Source organism: Trachurus japonicus, chromosome 1, assembly GCF_045865225.1.
Source record: "Trachurus japonicus isolate A0001 chromosome 1, Traja_1.0".
NCBI lineage: Eukaryota > Metazoa > Chordata > Actinopteri > Carangiformes > Carangidae > Trachurus > Trachurus japonicus.
Window position 1 is genome coordinate 36,574,141 of NC_140907.1, and position 16,021 is coordinate 36,590,161.

Genomic DNA, 16,021 nt, shown 5'->3' on the forward strand with positions numbered 1-16,021 from the left:
CCTTTAATTGTAGGTGTAAGCTTTTTCAGTACGGCGGAGCGCAGCAGCTGGCTGCTCAGAGCTACGCTATGGAGGCTAACGGAATTTCTTGGTTTCCCTCATTAAACTCATCAAATTCAACATCCCAAAACTCCACAGCGCTTTTGTAGACAAGTTGTGACCTGCACAACCACCACGCTATGAGATAATGACGGAACGATACGAAACGGAGCCGTTTTCAAGGTAAATACAGGGTAAATACGGAGACTGCTTGCTGAAAAACTGTCCCTGAACGCAACGCGCATCAGCGGTTTTGTATGAATTTACCTCGAAAACGGCTCCGTTTCGTATCGTTCCGTCATTATCTCATAGCGTGGTGGTTGTGCAGCTCACAACTTGTCTACAAAAGCGCTGTGGAGTTTTGGGATGTTGAATTTGATGAGTTTAATGAGGGAAACCAAGAAATTCCGTTAGCCTCCATAGCGTAGCTCTGAGCAGCCAGCTGCTGCGCTCCGCCGTACTGAAAATAGCTTACACCTACAATTAAAGGTAATGAACCTACTGCTATGACTATAGCGATTATGGCAATGGGCCAATTTGCCAAAATGTTGAACTATCCCTTTAAGAGTTGAATTATGATCTGTGTCTGAACGTATGGTGAAGACATTTGGATCCAAAGAGTTGAAACATTTAATGGATCTGAACATGGTAACAGCAACGATGAAGTGAATGAATCGAATGAACATGATACGGATGATAAAGACACTTGTGATAAAGAGTGAACCAACCACCACAGTCATCAGGTTCTGTAGAGAGTCAACAGTGAACATCATCCTGAGGATCCACAGTCCTCACCGCAGGCGTCCCCGGTTCGAGTCCCGCGTCAGGCAGACCTTTCCTGCATGTCATTCAATCAATTTATCAAACTACAAGTCAAAACCAAGTCATTTCATTTGTCTACTCAGTTTGATTGACAGGACAGATGATCAGAGGGACAGAGTTTTTACCTCCATTATTGAGATAAGGACTGAAGAATGGGTGTAGTTTGTCAGTGAAGCAGCAGCCAGTGAAGGAGTAGATGAGAGCTGCAGCATCTACGTCATAAAAGGAGACCAGACCCTCCTCATAATCCACAAACACCCCCACCTTCTCAAGACCAGACCTCAGATTGAGATCCACTCGGGTGTTATCAAGAGCTTCATACTCATTTCCATTTCTCAACCATATCGTCCAGTAACCATTCTGAGGTCTCAGTTTGATTTCTCCCTTCCTGTTGATCGACTCTCTGGCCACTCCCACATCCCAGTCAGTTTTTCCTTTAACCTGAACCTCAAAGTAAAATCTGCCTGAAGAGAAACTCTGTTTTCCTAAGACAGTGACACAGTAAGAAAATCTCTCTGGGTTGTCTGGGAGATTCTTCCACACATCACCATGATGAACTTGTTTTCCATCATCAGATAAGATGAGTTTAGGATGTGCTGTATCAGGATCCAGACTCACATCTACTGCAAACTGCTGGACCATCTTCATCTTCATCTCCTTCATCTGTCCACGGATCGTCTCCTGCAGCTGAGACACAGCTCTCACCACAGTCCCCTCATATGATGGTGGACCGACTCTGACCTGTGTCCAGTCCTTGGTGGGTGGAGCAGCTTTCAGGGATGGGAAGCTTTGGAGGAGGTGGAGGTGGTCTTCAGAGAGTGAGAGCTGCTCCACCTCAGTGCTTCTCTTCTTCAGCTCAGAGATTTCCTGTTCCAGCTCTGTGATGAAGTCTTCAGCCTGTTTCTCTGAGCTTTTCTGTTTCTCTTCGATCTCCTTGATGAGCTGCTTCAGGCCTCTGTCAACAGACTCCTTCAGAGCAGTGAAGACCTCAACACCTTCTGCTTTCTCTCTGTCTGCAGCAGCTTTACTGATCTTCACTGACTGTTTCATCTCCTCAATCTTCAGTCGTCTCTTCTGGATCATCAGCTGAGTTTCAGCCTCTGTCTTCTGCAGCTCTGCCTTCTTTCCTTCATATTCTTCTCTCAGAGGAACAAACTCATGAGTCTTGTGGTCTAAAACAGAGCAGAGCATGCAGACACATGTCTGGTCGGTCTGACAGAACAGCTCCAGAGGTTTATCGTGCTTCCTACACATCCTGTCCTCCAGGTTCTCCACAGGCTCCATCAGCTGATGTCTCCTCAGACCTGACAGTGTCAGATGAGGCTCCAGGTGAGTCTCACAGTAGGAGGTCAGACACACCAGGCAGGACTTCAGGGCCTTCAGTTTGGTTCCAGTGCAGACGTCACAGGGAACTTCTCCTGGTTTGGAAACTTGTTGCTCTGAGCTGCTGCTGCTGGTTTTCTGTTGAGCTTCACGTCTGAACTGAGCCACCATCTCAGAGATGAATGTGTTGACATGCAGCTCAGGTCTCACATAGAAAACCTTGTTACACATTGGACACTGACACTTGTCACTAACGTCCCAGTGCTGAGTGATGCAGCTCTGACAGAAGTTGTGTCCACATGGTGTAGTGACTGGATCAGTGAAGACATCCAGACAGATGGAGCACAGGAACTGATCTTCAGACCTCAGGTTGCTGGCAGCAGACATGTCTACACACTGAGGGAGAGAAAACAAACATTCATTTAAAATAATGTTCTGTGTCTTTAAGACTGTGGTTCTCTACCTGGGGGGCAGGACCGACCTGTTGACCTGTTTATTTACCTAAAGTTCAGCTTGGATCCTTCTTCATCGGTTCTTCTGGTCTCATTGTTAATGACTGATAGAAATATTGCCTGATGGACTGTGAAGCTTTTCCACCTGTAGGGGGCGTGGTGGAGGAAGTTTGAGAAGCTCTGATTTTAACAGCTTAACGTATAACTACTGTTTTTTACAATCTGGACCTTATTTCTAGCATAAAATACTATAATTTACTCACCCAGATAACTTTGGTGTCATTACAAGTCACGTATATCCATATAATGGAGTCTATAGGACAGCAGAATGCAGCCTCAAAATCGCCGGATTTGCACTGACACTGAACTGAGACACTGGGAGCTTCCACTACAAACAAGCTTAAAATATAGACTTATTGTTAGAGCCACTGTTCAGTCAGTACAAAGCTCGACTCTAGCTTCTAGACCAAAACTTGAGATAAGAGACACCTTTTGACACTGTTCTTCTTGGTCTCGAGACCAAGACCGGTCTCGAGAACTATAAGTCTAATATTTAGTTATGATACACTAGTGCTATTCCCCTCTGAGTCCGGGGTTAGCTGTTATCAACATCCGGGGTCTGTAGGTTGACCTACTGACCTCTGACCTGGATGATGTCATCTCCGATCGCCGTGCGGCTTGTTGCTACCGCTAATGCTACGGTTCGTTTCTGCGTGTTTCTGACTCGTCAGAACAAAATGAGCAGCTGGATGAAGTTCAGCTTCCACAGGCTTCCTCTCCTCAACCTGGACTCACTAAAGCTCCGGCTAGTTGAGATAAAAATGGACCCGAATGCCGAAGCAGAATGATTATTATCAGAATGAGCCGGGAGGCGCTCAGAGATGACATCATCCAGGTCAGAGGTCAGTAGGTCAACCTACAGACCCCGGATGTTGATAACAGCTAACCCCGGACTCAGAGGGGAAGAGCACTAGCCTCTCATGACAGAGGCTTTGCGCTGCCCCATGTACTCGCATTATGCAGATATACCCGGCTCTCGGCTGGAGCTAATTTCGTTGGAACGACTTGTAATGACACCGAAGTTATCTGGGTGAGTAAATGGTCGTATTTTATGCTAGAAATAAGATTCAGATTGTAAAAAAAAAACAGTAGTTATCCTTTAAAGGGATAACGAGGAGTTTCTCCGTCGGCAGAGCGAAAAATTCTGCGACAGTAGAAAAGTCTCATATTAATGTGGATGAATCTACGTTACCCACACTTGGTAATGGGTCCATTTTTGATAAATTTATCGTTTTGTCTCTATCGTTATTTTGTTATTATTAGTGGTGGTGGAAACGCTGGGCGAGTTGACCAGTGTTTCCTTACTTTCGGTTTCGCGGACGCTGCCCGGCGAGTCATGGGAATAACGCAGCTGAATCACCGTTTATGGTCGGAACTACGACGGTATCTGATCGTCTTCGAGCCTCTGACTTTGATTCTCGATGAATGAAAATATTCTTGGCAAGACGTCCGTCTTGCGCCAGTCCAAGAATTTCACCGTTCCCGCGGAGGCTCATGGTAAATGTAGTATGAAAACACTTCGCTACGCTACGCTTTCCAAAACTCCTCGTTGTCCCTTTAAACAAATATTTTATTTACTTTTTTATTTATTTGACCAGATAAAAGACCCATTGAACTCAAGACCTCTTTAACAAGGGTGACCTGACCAAGAAAGGCAGCAGCACACGTTAGAGTGAATATAGTCAGATAGAGAACAATAACAAACCAAACCAAGAAATATAAAAGTGCAATTAGACAATTAAAGTGCATGAGTTATGGTTACAGTAACAGTTTAAGAGCACAGGCACTGTTCAATGGATTCTCGTTGTCAGGCTTTTAAGAAAGAGCAGAAGGCTTCTAGTGAAATAATAGATAATAAATGAATCAGATAATAAAATAAATAGATAATTAAATAAATGAATAAACAAATAAATATGACAACTATTCTAACATGATATTAGTTACAGTCACTTTGAATCATATGTTTAATGTTTTCATGACGTCACTGAAAGAGAAAACCTCTGACAGAGCTGAGCTGAGTGACAAGGACACTGTGTTTCCTCTGGCTGCTTCACAATAAAAGTGTGAGGCTTTTATTGTGAAAGAGCTGCAGGAAGTGTGAAGTAAGGCAGCAGTAGGAAGTGATACCTTGACAGCATGAAAGCAGGAAATGAGGTGAAGTAGAGAGTGAAGCTCAGAGACTGAGTGAGGAGTTGTAAAAGTCCTGAGCAGAGACACAGAGACAGTTTAAAGTGGACTATAGTGTCTCTGTGGACAAACAGCCTCAGGTCTGTTGTGAGCCAGTTCACTAGAGTCAGTGTGACATGAAGAGAGTGAGTAGAGATGAAGCTCAGTGTTAAAGCTGCTGCTCACACAGTGAATATGATGAGCTGTACTCACCAGTGTTTGGTAGAGACTCTGCTGTGTTGCTGACAAACACCTGATGGACTCACTTTGACTTTCTGTCTCGTCTCTGCTGCAGCTCAGTCGTCCTCCTCTCACACTTTACTTTCACTTCTGGACGCTGACGCTCAACGTTCCTCTGGTTCCAGTGTTTCCTGTTTTCTGCTCCTCCCACTGCAGCTAGATGTGTCTGTGCTTTTATTGTGTTATAGCAGAGTTTATCTGGTGAATATGAGGCAAAGGTAGAAGTGCACCTGACAGGTGGGAGGAGTCAAGTGACTCGTCCTTGTGTGTTTCCTCTCCTAACGTTCATGATTCATCTTTATTTTGCCAGATAAAGACTCAAACTACCACCAACAACACGTCAATGGTCTCAGTCCTGAACCTGTAATCAGCCTGTTTCTCCTCCTCATCACTAGGTGGCTAGGAGATAAAGTGATTTGTTATTTTTTAAATCCACCTGTTACTGAGTTAATTACTGGTTTACCGTACTTGTTAAGTAACTAGTAACTGTAACAGATTACTAATTATTGACCGTAACACTGCTGGTTGATGAGGAGGAGGCTGATCGTGGATGTGGGCGGAGCCAGAGCAGCTGCCAGGTGAACAGGTGATGTGGTCATGTGACGGGGTCAGTTTTTATTGCATGTTTTCTTTATCTTTTGTTAAGTTAGGAAATACCGCTGTTTGCATGTTGTGTTTTATGTTTTTATAGGTTTTGATTATGTTGGATTACATGTTTCTTTTTTACGAACTGACCCTGAACTACCCGCAACCAACTGATTAATCAGTTCAAAGAGTCACAGGTGTGACAGACAGCTATTTAGGCAGCAGCAGCAGACAGACACGCAGCAGAGACGCAGATTCTCCGGGTCGAGCAACAGGCAGCTGACATCCAGGTTTTAGCGACGTCCGAGGCGACACGATGTGTGGAGAAGGTACTACGAGGCTGCGGCGCAGGTCGGTGGGACGAAGTTGACCACTCTGAGCCGCCGCTTCTTCCGGGTCAACATGAGGAAGAGGCGAGTGGCGTGGGTCCGCAACCGGAACAGACGCCATGACTAGAGGACCAGCCAGATGACCAGGGGACCACCAGCGGGACACACCTACCTTACCTGAAGTGCAGCGGCCTGTGTCTGTTTGGCGCAACGACTCCAGCCTGGGTGAATAACGGGACGTTTTCACCCAGGAAAAGCGTGAATGTTGTTTTTCCCATATTGGGCAGCAGACACAGAGGGGACCAGCTGCAGGGCCAGGCGGAAAGGAGTAGAAGTGTGTGCTGGTGTGTTCGGAGAACTGGTGGCTGTGTTTTCTGTATTAACAGGCGGATCGAGTGCCGGACCCGAGGGGAAGAGTGTGGACCATGGACGAGGAAGGACGGCCGGAGTTGGGGATCCGACACCTGGGCCTGAGAGGAGCCATCCAGGACTGTCTGAACCCGGAAAAGAGAAACTTTGGACTGTTTTCTGTAATAAATCTGGGTGAACTTCTCATTTTATTGTGGTTTTGGCTCAACCTGATTTTAAAAAGAACCTGTGTCTTTTAGTTATAGAGTCCTAGGCTCTTCAACCTAGGTTGCGTTGTCGGCAACATCCACTTTTAAACTAAATTATTATTTTAGTTTATTTTAATTCAAATCAAACCTTGCCACGTGACAGTCACTTCAGTCAGTGCCAGTTCAAACCTGACAGCAGCAGCAGCAGCAGCACAGATCTGACTTATCTATAGCAGTGGTTCCCAAACTTTTTTTTTTTTACATCAAGGACCCCTAAATTAACACGGACCGCCAATGGACAAAATTTTGAAGCAAACACCAGAAATACACAAATATTTGTTCTAAGACTGAAGAATGTTACTTAGTCCATGTATGCAATCAAATTAGGGCCAATGGCGTGGATTTTTGGAAATATTGTAGAGAATTTTCTAGAAAAAAGTGGAAAAACTTCTCCCCAAAAAAAAGAAATTCTAGAAAAAGGGGTAACTTAAAAACAAAAAAGTGAAAAATAATATATATATATTTTTTAAAAAGCGATAAATTCTAAAAAAAAAAAGTTTAAAAAGAAATTCTACAAGAATTGGTAAGATTTCTTTAAAAAAAATTCTAGAATTTTTTTTACAATTTCTCCAAAAGTTTTTTTTTTTTTTTTATTCTAGAAAAGTGGTAAAATTTCTAAAAAAAAAAAAAAAAAAAAACAGTTTAAAAAGAAATTCTAGAAAAAATGGTAAGATTTCTTTAAAGAGTTGAAAAATTTTCTAGAAAAAAGTTATAAAATGTCTCACAAAAAAGTTATTAAAAAATTTTAAAAAAAGAAAGTTTAAAAAGAAATTCTAGAAAAAATTGTAAGATTTCTATAAAAATAGTTTTAAAAAAATGTCTAGAAAAAAGTTGCAAAATTTCTCCAAAATAAGGTTTTAAATTTTTTTAGAAAAGTGGGAAAATTAAAAAAAAAAAAAAGTGATAAAAAAACTTCTCAAAAAACAAAAACATAAAAGTTTAGAATTTCTAGAAAAAATAAATAAATTTCAAGAAAAAGTTGGGGAACCCCTTAACCCTCTCAAGGACCCCTGTGGGTCCCCGGAAACCCACTTTGAGAACCAGTGATCTATAGATCCTCTATAGATCGATCAGAACCATAGTTTACTACATGATCAATGTGGTGAAATAAAACTCCACTGCTCAGTGACGCAGACAGAGAGGATGCTGGGAGTCCTGGAGCCACAGCGCCCCCCAGAGGCCGAGAGCAGCTGCTGCAGCGACACATTAAACATAACGTCTGAGGCATTAAAATATAAGTTTCTCTTGAACTCATCACTGCTCTCCTACTGGCATTTGTAATGAAACTCAGTAAAGACGGAGGTGAAGAGATAATCACATGCAGTCAGTTGAGCCCTCAGGGCCACCGTACATGGTGGTTTTGTGACCATTGACGATCATGTGACTTTCACTTTCAGTTTGATTTCAGAATAAAGGATTAGTTTTGTTAAATACTTGATGATGCTAACAGCTAACAGCTAACAGTTCAGTTTGAGTCGTCTCTAGGAACTGATTCAAACCACTGACGAGGTCAAAGGTCAAAGAGTTTGTTATGTGTTATTAGATGAACACTTCCTGTCTGGTTGTGATTTGTTTTGATTCAATGCTGCATTAATTAATTAGTTAATTACAGTGTTTCCTCAGGAATCCGGCGTAGCATACACACTGTTGGTGTGTGTTAGTATTATAGTATAGTATCATATTGTGTATCTCCAGTAACAACAGATCACTGAGCAACTGTTCAGTGGACCAACGCTGCCCCCTGCTGGAGACTGACCTGCAGCCATGGCTTGGTACTATGAGAGGAGCATTTTATTTGACAATCTAAGGGACCTCTCAGGTGTATAATCAATAAGCATGTCAGAAATGTAAGAGGGAGCTCAGCTAGACCAGTAAAACATTTAGAAACGATGAGAAGTATTCAAAAGTCAGTCAGAATAAAGTTATTCTAGTTCCCCCTTTAAAATCAAGGCTGATGTGAGACGTTCAAGTCTGTTGGAAATCAGAGTCCCGGTCCTGAAGCTGAACCAGACTGCACACAAAACCACATCTGGTTTAGACTTTAAGATTTATTGGAGCCACATGTTGATTAAAAATCCATGAGTGAACAAATATTACAGTATATACACAGAGTTTTTTTTTTTTTCTATTTACAGCAGAAGGAGGCGGGAGGAGGAGGGAAAGGGGGGCACTGAATAAAACCTGAGAGGGGGGGTTAGGGGGTGGGGTCAGTGTCCGAACATCTCCTGGGAGGCGTAGGTCATGTAGAGGAAGCCGTCCTCGTCCTGGTGGTCTTTGTAGACCTGGGCCATGGTCAGGGACATGCTGGCCAGACCGCTGTTGTTGATGAGCAGGTAGAAGGCCTGAGTGGGGAGCAGGGCCATCCTGTTCCTGGTGGGGGGGTGGGGGGGGGCAGATAGATGTTATTATCAGACAGATGTTAGCAGCAGAGATAGACAGAGTACTCCACCCCAGTACTTGAGTAAGAGTACAAATACTACTGGTCAAAATTTACTCCGTTAACAAGTAAAAGTAGCTCAGTCGACATGTTACAAGAGTAAAAGTAAAAAAGTACTTGCTTTTTAAAAAGGTACTTAAGTATCCAAAAGTACATGCTTTTAAAATTTACTTTAAGTCAAAGTAAGAGTAAATTTCTTATTTTTCACATCAATGAATTACTATAATTTTTTCTAAATGAATTTAAGGACGTTTTAAAGCAGAAGTAAGCGGAATATTTGTGTTACTATAAGTCTTAAATAGTTATATCTTCCGACAGCAATCACTTACATAGAGTGTTTGGACTGAAACACGGGTCTGTCAGTCACTCTGCTCTGCGCCCAGGAGAAAACTTTTCCCGTATCCTACAAGTTTTATCCAATGAGGAGAGAGAACGGCATAAAGGGGCAGTCCTCTCTGTGTGTGCAGCCAAGGGATGCGCGTGAATGTGGTGACATAGGGACGAGGACCAATAGATCCATGATGAGGGCGGGGGCTGCCAACTAACGAAGTCAGCCAAAACGACCGGATCGCTTACTTCTGCTTTAGCTCTTGTTTCTGAGAATGAACTCTTTGAAAGTAGCTGCACTGATGTGCTGCTTTTAGGGGTTAGGGTTTCCTTCTCTGACAAACACAGCTTGTGTCCAAAAAAAGAGAGCAGACCTGAAAGTAACGAGTACTTTTCAGCCTTCTTAGAAATTAACGAGTAAAAGTAAAAATATTTGTCTTGGAAATGTATTGTAAGTAAGAGTAATAAGTACCAAAGAAATCTAATACTCAAGTAAAGTACAAATCCTCTGGATATGTACTTAAGTACAGTACTCAAGTAAATTTACTCCGTTTACTCCGATTTCCCTACGGGGACAAATAAATTACTACTACTACTGTCCACCACTGGTTAGCAGACAGATGTTATCAGTCATGAAGCATCACAGCCTGCGGGGGGCGCTGCAGCACAGTCACAACACTGGAGTCACTATTTGCCAAGATGCCGTTTGACCCAGTGACTCAGTCGAGTCCTGTGGATTTGACTGTGATGACAAGACGACTTTTAGTTAAAGGGGAGTTCCCGTTTTTTACATTCTGGACCTTATTTCTAGCATCAAATCCGATCATTTCCTCACCCAGATAACTTTGGTGTCGTTACAAGTGGTTGTGATGAAATATCTCCAGCCGAGAGCCGCGTATATCCGTATAATGGAGTCTACAGGGCAGCAGAATGCAGCCTCTAAATAACACATTATCTGCAGAGAAACTCCTTCATTACACTAATATTTAGTTCTGATAGGCTAGTGCTATTCCCCTCTGAGTCCGGGGTTAGCTGTTATCAACATCCGGGGTCTGTAGGTTGACCTACTGACCTCTGACCTGGATGATGTCATCTCTTGTTGCTACCGCTAATGCTACGGTTCATTTCTGCGTGTTTCTGACTTGTCAGACCAAAATGAGCAGCTGGATGAAGTTCAGCTTCCACAGGCTTCCTCTCCTCAACCTGGACTCACTAAAGCTCCGGCTAGTTGAGATAAAAATGGACCTGAATGCCGAAGCAGAATGATTATTATCAGAATGAGCCGGGCGGCGCTCAGAGATGACATCATCCAGGTCAGAGGTCAGTAGGTCAACCTATGCAAAACCGCTGATGTGCGTTGCCTTCAGGGACAGTTTTTCATCAAGCAGTCTCTGTATTTCCCTCTAAAACAACTCTGTGTGGTAACGTTGTGTTATTATCTCATAGCGTGGTGAATGTGCAGCTCACAACTTGTCCACCAGAGCGTTGTGGAGTTGTTGGATTGTGTATTTGATGAGTTTGATGAGGGAAACCAAGAAATCCCATGAGCCTCCGTCGCATAGCTCTGAGCAGCTCACGGCTCTGCTCCACCGTTCTAAAAATAGCTTGCACCGACAATTAAAGGTAACGAACCTACTGCTATGACTATAGGGATTAATATGGCAATGGGCCAGTTCTGCTAAAATGTTGAACTATCCCTTTAAGTCCCAAAACACATTTACATTTCAGAAAACAAATTGAGATACAAAACACTTTTTAAAAAGCAGCGAGACAAAATTACCGGAGATAATGTCCCGAAACAAATTCACGAATGACGTCAACTGGAAAGGGAGTGACCAAATAATTTGTAAAAAAAAAATAATAAGTTAAAAAAAAAGGGTTTTGCATCTTGTTAATTTCTTTTCTGAAATGTAAATGTGTTATGGTGATGTAATTTTGTTTTTTATGAACCATAAAGCGAAGGACCGGTCTGGGGCCTTTAGTTTGATTTATTAGAACGTCAATATCACATGAGTCACATGGTATTGATCATGTTAGCTTAGCATTAGCCTTCAGCCTGGTCCCTCACTTTACTGTGTCCTCCAGAAACACTTCCTGTTGTTGTTATTGTGAGTTTCTGTCCAACTGATGAAGTTGTTTTCTGAGAACGAGGCTTTAAACCTCTGAAGACGGAGAGAAGTTCAGTTTAGAGACACAGATGACTTCTTCTAAAGTTATTAAACCCGTCGAGTCGTTGGCTGCAACACGGATCAGATCTGGATCAGAGGTCACGTGACGCGTCAGCAGCTCCCGAGGTGATTATTGATTTAACAGAAACAGAAAGTTCAGAAATGTGACGTGTGACGGGATGACGGCCGAGTCGGAGACAATCGTCCTCTGTCCAGGTTCTGCTGCGTCATGGAGACAGAAGCCTCAGAAATGTGACGAGTCAGCAGAACGACGAGGAGGAGGAGGAGGAGGAGGGGTAATAAATAAGAGAAGAAGCTCCAACAGTTTAGTTTCTACATCTGTTTCTAACAAACATTTCATCAGGGCTGCAACAAACTATTATTTTCATTATCTGTTGATCATTTAAATGATTAATCTATTAGTTGTTTGGTCAATAAAATGTTAAAAACATCAATCAGTGTTTCTCAAACCACCAGACGACATCGTCCTCAAATGTCTTGTTTTGTCCACAAACCAAAGAGTGACTCAGTTTATTGTCATAAAGGAACAAAGAAACCAGAAATATTCACATTGAAGAAGCTGGAATCAGAGAATTTGGACTTTTCTTAAAGGGATAGTTCACCCAAAATTCAAATTTCACTCATTATCTACTCACTCAGGAGAAAATCAGAATGACACTAGAGCTGCAACGATTCATTTAACAATAACTGATTTATTAAAGTAATCGTCAACTATTTTTAAAGGGATAGTTCACCCTAAATTCAAATTTCACTCACCATCTACTCCCCCTCATGTGGACTAAGGGCTGGGAGAAGTTTCAGAGTCCTCCGTGGCTTCTCTGAGTTACAGCGGGGCTCCGTGCAGCACTGCATGTCCATATGATGGTTGAGAACAGAGCTCACTTTTCTTCGTCCAAAAAGACACACCAAAAAACATCCAAATACCTCCATAGTGCTCGTCTGTAATGTTCCTCTTGTATTGAAGCCCCGACATCAGAAATTGTTCCGCCGGTCAGTGCAAATCACGTGAGATTTGCACTGACACGGGAAGAGCAGTGAACTGAGACACTGGGAGCTTCTGCTACAAACAAGCTTAAAATATAAACTTTTTCAGAACAATTTCGCATTTTGGGGCTTCAATACAAGACGGACATTACATACGAGCAGCATGGAGGTATTTGGATGTTTTTTGGTGTGTCTTTTTGTTACGAAGACAGTTGGTATCCATTTGCAACCGTTATATGGACATGCACTGCTACGCCGAGACCCCCTGTAACTCAGAGAAGCCACGGAGGACTCTGAAACTTCTCCCAGCCCTTAGTCCACATGAGGGTGAGTAGATAATGAGTGAAATTTCAATTTTGGGTGAACTATCCCTTTAAAAAAAATAGTTGACGATTACTTTAATAATCAATTATTGTTCAATGAATCGTTGCAGCTCTAGTGTCATTCTGATTTTCTCCTTCTGACCATTGACGTTTAGCAGCTTTTAATGTTTCCTCACACACACTGCTTCACTGATCAATAATCAATAATCAATAATCAATCAGAAACTCAATCTGTACCTGATGATGGTGACGAACTGGGTCATGGTGAGCTCGTGCGGCACCAGGAACTTGGTTTTGTCCAGCGGCGGCAGGAACTTCTCCCGCTCGTAGCGCTCGATGATGACCTGCAGGCGGGAGCCAATCAGCCAATCACACGACAGCAACAACAACAAGCAGCACCAATCACCTGCATTGATCCAGTATCAGCTGTTACCAGGTCCCACTTATTCAAAAAGGTTTAATCCAAGGCAAAATTATCCAGATATTGAAATCCCTTGTTTTTCCATCCAGGATCAATCATCAATAATCCATCTTTACTTTGATCCCAGTTGGATTGGATCAGTCTGATCCAGATTTACTAGATTAACAAATCCAGATATTGAGTGTTAAATGTGACATTGTGAATATTTTCCCATGCGTTTCAAATTTCATTTAAATATCCAATAGTTTGGGAAAGGTTCTTCATTTGTGGAATAATGGTTTCACAATCAGGTGCAAAATATAAATCAATAAATGTATACCTACACACTGCAAAAACTCAAAATCTTTCCAAGAATATTTCAAAATGCCATTTCTAGTCAAAACAAATCTCATTATAATAAATAAGACTCATCACATAAAAAGTAGTTTCTTCCTTATTACAACCACACACAAAAAAAACTTGCTTTCACCGACAGATTTTTCTACTTCTTTCAAATGAAAATATGTTTGAAACAAGTGAAAATGACATAAAAACAAGTTAATTTTTAGGTGGTGAGTCTTGTTTTAAGTGGAAAGAGTTTAGTTTTGACTAGAAATGAGAAATTTTGACAAGAAATAAGACAAATATTCTTGGAAAGATTTTGAGTTTTTACAGTGTATTATGTTGTTTATTTGACCAGTTTGAATTGAATCTAAATCCCATGTTGTTCCTGAATCCACCAAACTGCTGGATCAATAATCAATAATCTTTCTTTACTTTGATCCCAGTTGGATTGGAAACTGAAACTTTTCTAGATGAGCAGATCCAGATGATGAGTGTTAATGTGACTGTATCGACTAAACAGCAGCATGGGCTGTTTTCTGTGCTTTCGTTACTCTAATATCTTCTAAACAACCAGATCTGATCTCTAACAGCGAATAGGAATTTATTTATTTAAAACAGGGACAATGCACTAAAACATTAAAGGGATAGTAGCATTTTTTTTTAAGTGAGGTTGTATGATCTCCAAATAGCCCCTAAGTACTTTAATTGCAGTAGAAGACTCTGCACTCCTCCCGTTAGCAACGCCAGCCCATAATAGCCCTGCCCAGAGATTTACAACATACATTGTTGTGAATGGACCCAAAGAAACGGCCTATTTTCACGGCCTAAAAGAGGTTTTACCTGAAAAAAAAAAAAAGTGAACAATGGAACTGTGTATTTTTTTTCCAGGTAAAACCTCTTTTTAGGCCGTGAAAATAGGCCGTTTCTTTGGGTCCGTTCACAACAATGTATGTTGTAAATCTCTGGGCAGGGCTATTATGGGCTGGCGTTGCTAACGGGAGGAGTGCAGAGAGTCTTCTACTGCAATTAAAGTAGCCTACTTAGGGGCTATTTGTAGATCATACAACCACACTTTTTAAAAAAATGCTACTATCCCTTTAATCTTGTAAAACAAGAGGGAGATGCCTTGAGCCAGGTTGTAGCAACATTTGCTAATTGCCACCTGTATATACATAACAGTCAAATATTTTGGACATTTTTTTCCCCCCCCATTTGTTTCAATTTCTTTAAAATATCCAGTAGTTGGGGAAAGTTCTTCATAAGTGGAACAATGGTTTTGAAAAATTGTGCAAAATATGAATCAATAAATGTATAGGCCTATGATCTACTACATGATAAATACATTTTGTTTATTTGACCAGTTTGAATTGAATCTAAATCATGCTAAACCATGTTGTTCCTGAATCCACTGAACTGCTGGGATCAGAATAATCCTGATGTTCTGGATCAAAGTTTTACTGATCCCACTAAAAAAAAGTTCTGAACAACACAAACTGATGAAGGTTTGATCCAGATTAAAACCAAGACTGGTCTCAGATTCTGGTTTTTAGTTTAGAAACAACAACATTTTACAGATCTGATCCTGGACCTGCTGCTGTCTGCCTGGCTGCTGCTTCTTACCGGGATCTTGTTGGGGAACTTGGAGCGGATCCCCGCCACCTCCTGCTTCCTCGTGGCTGCAGACAAACAGAGAAACGTTATTAGGTTCTGATCCGGTTCTGGTCCGGTTCTGGTCCGGTTCTGGTCTCTGTGTTCCGGTGTCGGGGCTTTTACCGAAGCTCTTCCTCAGTTTGAAGGGTTTGTTCTGCAGCTGGCTTCTCTCAAACGGAGGCATGGTGGAGAGAGACTGGGTGAGTGTGTGTGTTAGTGTGTGTGTGTGATGGAGCGACATGTGGAGTTAAATAGAAAGGAGGGGCGGCTGCAGCGCATCAGCTGATTAGCACATGGCCGCGGTCACGGCGCCAATCAGCTGCGGTCTAATCAGGTTAGAGAGCCGCGGCACGCACGAGCACGAGCATGAGCACCGGGCACGAGCATTGGGGGCCATGTCAGTGGGTTCATCATGTGTGAACAGGTAAAACCAGACTGAAAAAAACTAAACTATTTATCACAGTAACTTCTATTTATTCTAATTCTAGTATACAGCCTACTAGTTCTATTCTATTCTAACATGGGCTGTTGATGTGGAAACACACCTAGACTGCCCCTGGGACATGTGACGTAGGCCTACAAAAGCTTTAAAACAGTTTTATATTGATTGTGATGTAGTTTGATGTCTCATTGTATCTGAAGGAAATGAAAGCGTAGAACAAATGAACAACTGAAGTTAAAGGGACAACGAGGAGTTTTGGAAAGCGAAGTGTTCTCATACTACATTTACCAT

The 16,021-nt window shown here is 42.1% G+C and overlaps 2 protein-coding genes across 2 annotated transcripts; both read right to left on the reverse strand.

The window, feature by feature from the left end:
- Positions 1-922: 922 nt before the first annotated feature.
- LOC146992469 (E3 ubiquitin-protein ligase TRIM21-like) lies at positions 923-5,270 on the reverse strand. Its single transcript, XM_085786726.1, has 2 exons — positions 5,076-5,270; positions 923-2,580 (listed from the first exon to the last, which is right to left on the reverse strand). The coding sequence occupies exon 2, from the start codon at positions 2,569-2,571 to the stop codon at positions 937-939; it is 1,635 nt and encodes a 544-aa protein (XP_085642852.1). The 5' UTR covers positions 2,572-2,580; positions 5,076-5,270; the 3' UTR covers positions 923-936.
- A 3,535-nt stretch (positions 5,271-8,805) lies between these two features.
- On the reverse strand, positions 8,806-15,598 carry map1lc3c (microtubule-associated protein 1 light chain 3 gamma). The gene is made up of 4 exons (XM_085792661.1): positions 15,412-15,598; positions 15,259-15,314; positions 13,131-13,237; positions 8,806-9,003 (listed from the first exon to the last, which is right to left on the reverse strand). Exons 1-4 carry the CDS (start codon positions 15,527-15,529, stop codon positions 8,841-8,843), a joined length of 444 nt encoding a protein of 147 aa, XP_085648787.1. The 5' UTR covers positions 15,530-15,598; the 3' UTR covers positions 8,806-8,840.
- Positions 15,599-16,021: the final 423 nt, after the last annotated feature.

What these genes read in the sequence shown, in the direction of transcription:
- map1lc3c (XM_085792661.1), bottom strand. Translation starts at nt 15,529, where the DNA reads ATGTCGCTCCATCACACACACACACTAACACACACACTCACCCAGTCT. An exon ending in CAAACTGAGGAAGAGCTTCG is followed by an intron (nt 15,315 to 15,411) that starts GTAAAAGCCCCG and finishes GTTTGTCTGCAG; the next exon opens with CCACGAGGAAGCAGGAGGTG. An exon ending in CAGTTCGTCACCATCATCAG is followed by an intron (nt 9,004 to 13,130) that starts GTACAGATTGAG and finishes CCCCCCCACCAG; the next exon opens with GAACAGGATGGCCCTGCTCC.
- LOC146992469 (XM_085786726.1), bottom strand. Translation starts at nt 2,571, where the DNA reads ATGTCTGCTGCCAGCAACCTGAGGTCTGAAGATCAGTTCCTGTGCTCC.